At 34.3% G+C, this 4618-nt stretch overlaps 1 protein-coding gene across 1 annotated transcript; it reads right to left on the bottom strand.

Moving 5' to 3' along the window:
* Nucleotides 1-215: 215 nt before the first annotated feature.
* Nucleotides 216-1081, bottom strand: LOC113304580 (multiprotein-bridging factor 1c-like). Its single transcript, XM_026553720.1, has one exon. It carries the CDS (start codon nt 1006-1008, stop codon nt 556-558), a length of 453 nt encoding a protein of 150 aa, XP_026409505.1. The 5' UTR covers nt 1009-1081; the 3' UTR covers nt 216-555.
* Between the last annotated feature and the right edge of the window lie 3537 nt (nt 1082-4618).

Raw genomic sequence — 4618 nt, 5'->3', positions numbered from 1 at the left:
ATCATCTCCACCAACTCCAAACAAACATCTAACCTAAATTGAATTGTACTTTGTAAGGGTTCCTGTGAAATCATCTAGGGTACTGGTTTTGTGTGTTATTGTGTTCTTAAAGAAAGGATACCCTGGTTTACAATTAGCTCAAGTTTGCAAGGCATTTAGTCAAATGTCCATTAACAAAACATAAATTAAAACAATGAAATCAACTAAAACTCAGATTTACTCAGATTTAAAAGAAACTAACATTCCTTAATTTCCATTAATTCATCACCAACACATTTCAGTTTTCAACTCCAACATCTCATTACACCTAAAAGTAGCAGAAAACACGAAATTAAAGCGATGAAATCAACAGAAACTTAAATCTAAACGAACATAAGCATCCCATTCATCAACAACACATTTTAGTTTCCATACTCCAACATCTCATTACACCACATTCACAAACACTTTCAGAACACACTATTTTGTTTTTCACCTTTTTTTTTTACAACTTTCCACATCTAAACCCTAAAACATGAACCTACCAACGCCTCATCCCAGATCTGCTACTACTACTCACTTTCCATGATGAATCGTCTTGCCTCTGAGCTTAACACCAAGAACTCTCTCAAGTTTCCCCAAAACAATCTGGTTAGGAATAGCTTTACCACTTTCATGCTCTTGAATAACATGAGGTTTTTCATTAATCTGTTTCCCCAACTCAGCTTGACTCATCTTCTTCTCTAATCTTGCTCTCTGAATCTCCTGTCTAACTTCAGTTGAAACTCTCTCTAACGCTGCTGGTTCACCTGCTTCATCAAGCTTCCTTGCATCTATGACTGGAACTGCTGATGATGATTTCTTGTTAGAACCAGCGTTTGATTTCTTCACTGTTGATACTGAAACACCTGCTCTTAATGCTTGATTGACAGCTTTTGGATCTCTAAGATCTGATGGTTTTGGCTTTGATTTGTGTAGTACTACTGGTTCCCAGTCTTGAGTGATTGCACCTGAGAATCGTGACGGCATTTTTTTTTCTTGAGTGTGAAGGAAAATTTGGGGATGGGGATGAAATTGAGGGTTTCTTTTCAGATTTTGTCTGGTTGTGGATGAGAAATGAAATGAGGTGGAGTGTTTTTATAGAAGAAGAATGAAAGTTCTAGACTCTTTCTCGAAGGTTCGAGCTTCCCTTGGTGGGAAAGTTAGGATCATCTAATCTAACGGCGGAGATTGTATGCGAACTTTCCAGAAACGTGACTGGGCTGTGTATGAGTCCACCAATCAACGATCGGATTTTCAGGCGCCCGAAACTTTGCACAAGGTGTACTAATGGAGGTGAATACAACAGTGCACGTCGCAGCTTACGTACAACACCAATAGAGAACATCGCAAATGACACAAGGTAATGGAAGGTAACCGGTGGTGGAGCCAGGTTTTCAAACCAGGGGCTTAAAGAAAAATTACAGTAAAACATAAGGCGGATGAATGATGTGGCAAAAAAGATTTTTGGACATGATGGACTAAACTAATGAAATCTCATGTTTTTGTGCAGGCTGTGTGTGTCCAGGCAGGCTAGCCGGTGTAAAAACTTAGCTATATTTTTATGAGATAAATCCACACGAGATAGTCTGTATTCCTATACGAGACTTGTTCTTGGACAAAAAGGCTTTCGGATTTGAGACTAAACTAATGAAAGTGGTAAACTAAATATTTTAGCCCTTTAAAATTTCCCTCCTCGGCATCTCCTTTTCTCTCTTCTTCCACTCGGAAAATGTAACCACTAAGGCATAGATAGATTCTTGATTTTAGAAGGTGAATACTTAGTTTTGGTGGATTAAATTACTTGGATTAACTTAATCGACCTGGTGGACTAACTTGGTGGATTTTATTTTTGTAAGGGGTGAATACTAACATGTCAAGGTTCTGTAGGAAAAAAAAGGGTGGTGGGGGGACTAAAACGAGGGTTAAGCCCCTCTAGTTCCGCCACTAAAGGCAACAAATTGGAGATGTTATTATTGTACTGTGGTAAGTCATAGAATGATGATATAAATGATTTGAGTTTATAACCCGTTAGCAAGATGGGATAATAGTTTCTTTCTTTCTTTGTCTAGCCATTGGGGTACAGATAGCAGATCTTTTCTTATAAAATAAAAGAAGTTTTTTGAAAAACCACTGGGGTTACAGATAGCCGATCTTTTCTTATAAAATAAAATAAAAAATTGAAAAACTATGACAATAATAAATATGAAACAAATGTTTTTTTATGGGATAAAATATTTAACATGTGCTAGCTAAATTAAACCTTCTCCTTATTCATATAATATAACCGAGAAAAATAACATCAATTAACCATTTCGTCGGTTAAAGGAAAATTGCACTAATCTAGAAACGTTTCACCGCCAAGGTGAGCACCATCGTCGCTTACGAGCAACGCTACCATCCAACGAAACAAAAAATAGACAACCAACCAGGTCTGGTCCTGACATTTTGGTGATTTTGTATAATTAATTTGTGGTGGCCTCATATTTTAAGAAATTTTACTTGTTTAAAATAAATAAATAAATACTAAAAATTGTACATTTTTATAATATTAAATTAGAATTCCATTAGAAAACTTAGATATGGTCTAAACTCTTATTTAAACCTGAAACTAGTCAACAAAATACTCACATGTATGCGTATTTTCTTCAGGGAATTCAAGGCTCAAGAAATATAAGCTAGTAAGGTTTTAAATCGAGAATTGAATTCTTTTAGAAATCTGATTTGCTTAAAAAACTTGTCTTTATTGTACAAGTCAAAGAGTACGATGGAAACTGATTTCAACTGAATCACTAATAATTTTTGTAGAATGTCTTAATTGCGCTTTTAAATAAAATATTTTTTCTAAATTTTTTCTCGTTTACTAAATTTATAATTGTTCGCACCGATGATTATGATCGAATTAAATAGATCCTAGTTGTCGAATCCCCGTACAACAACGACAACAATCTCCTCTCAAATATGAGAGAATAAGCCACAATTTCGCCACTGGGACTATTATCATCATGCTCACTCAGAATCAATCAAGGTTCAAACAAAGTACTTACAAAACTTCCTAAGTTCAGTTCATACAAACTTATAAAAATTCCTAAGTTCACAAATTAAACAGAATAGTCCTAGTGGTTCAGGGTTGCCCAAATCCCACTACAATAACGGCAACAATCTCCTCTCAAAGATGAGAAAATGAGCCACAATTTCACCATTAGAACTATAATCATCATGCTCACTGAAAATCGATCAAAGTTCAAACAAAGTACTTACAAAACTTCTTAAGTTCAGTTCATACAAACTTATAAAATTTCTTAAGTACACAAATTAAATAGAACATTCCTAGTGGTTTAGGGTTGTCGAAGCCCTGTACAATAACGACAACAATCTCCTCTTAAAGATGGAGAATAATCCACAATTTCACCATTAGGACTATAATCATCATGCACTGAAAACTATTCAAGAACAAAACAGACTAACAAAACTTCTTAAGTTCAGTTCATAAAAACTTACAAAAACTTCCTAAGTTCACAAATTAATGATACTAGTCCTAATGGTTCAGGTTTCTCGAAGCCCTGTACAATTACGACATACATTTTCCTCTTAAAGATAAAAGAAAAAAACACAGTTTCACCACTAGGACTTTAATAATTATGCTCACTCATAATCAATCAAGTTCAAAAAAACTAGTTACAAAAATTCCTAAGGTCAGTTCATTGAAACTTTTAAAACTTCCTAAACTCAAAAACTAAGCAAACTAGTCCTAGCGCTATAGGGTTGCCAAACCCCTGCAAGTTAACGACAAAACATCCTCTCAAAGAAGTGAGAATGAGCTGCAAGTAGCTTTTGCGAATCACCACTAAGACTATTATCATAATGCTCACACAGAATCAAGGTTTATATTATAAATCAAGACTATTATCATCAAGCTTCAATATGAATTTGAAATCTCAATCAAAACGAAAATTACGCAAACACCCAAATCTGAACATGCTAGCTTCTATTATCGTCCAAAAAAACAACCAAAACAATCAAAACGACTTCACATGCTACTTTATAGAAACATATACCTTCTCAGTTCCAACTTTGACCAGTTCTTCAAGTCCAAATTCTAATGAGCAACAACAAACCCTAAAATCATAAAACAACTACCCATATTAGAACAACAAATCTTAAGTTCAGTTCTTATTTTGAAACCCTAAAATAAAATTAACATAAAACAAAAGATCAAAATAGATCAAACTTATACCTTTTAAGTTTAGTTCTTCGAAGTTCTTCAAAGTTATTAAGTACTTCAAACTTATCTCTGAAGAACCATAAAATGAAATCAGAAAAACAAATCATATTAGATTTAATAGATGGTTGAAGAGGAAATACTAAGATTAACATATTCATACATGAGAAGGTTAATGGAAAAACAGATTCACGGATGAAACCATAAAAAACAGGCAGTGAAACCCTAAAACCGGAAAAAATTAATGATGATAAACCACTTACCCAGATTGAAACTGCAATTGAAACCCTAAGATCAACAGATGATTGAAGATATGTTCTGGAGAGAAAGAGATGAGAGGCGGGAGGAGGAAAAAATAGAGAAAAATATAAATGAAAA

This window comes from Papaver somniferum, chromosome 8 (genome assembly GCF_003573695.1).
Source record: "Papaver somniferum cultivar HN1 chromosome 8, ASM357369v1, whole genome shotgun sequence".
Classification (NCBI taxonomy): domain Eukaryota; kingdom Viridiplantae; phylum Streptophyta; class Magnoliopsida; order Ranunculales; family Papaveraceae; genus Papaver; species Papaver somniferum.
This window is presented reverse-complemented; position numbering and strand designations above follow the sequence as displayed.

Excerpts from the sequence above, each read along its gene's own strand:
- LOC113304580 (XM_026553720.1), bottom strand. The coding sequence starts at position 1,008 with ATGCCGTCACGATTCTCAGGTGCAATCACTCAAGACTGGGAACCAGTA.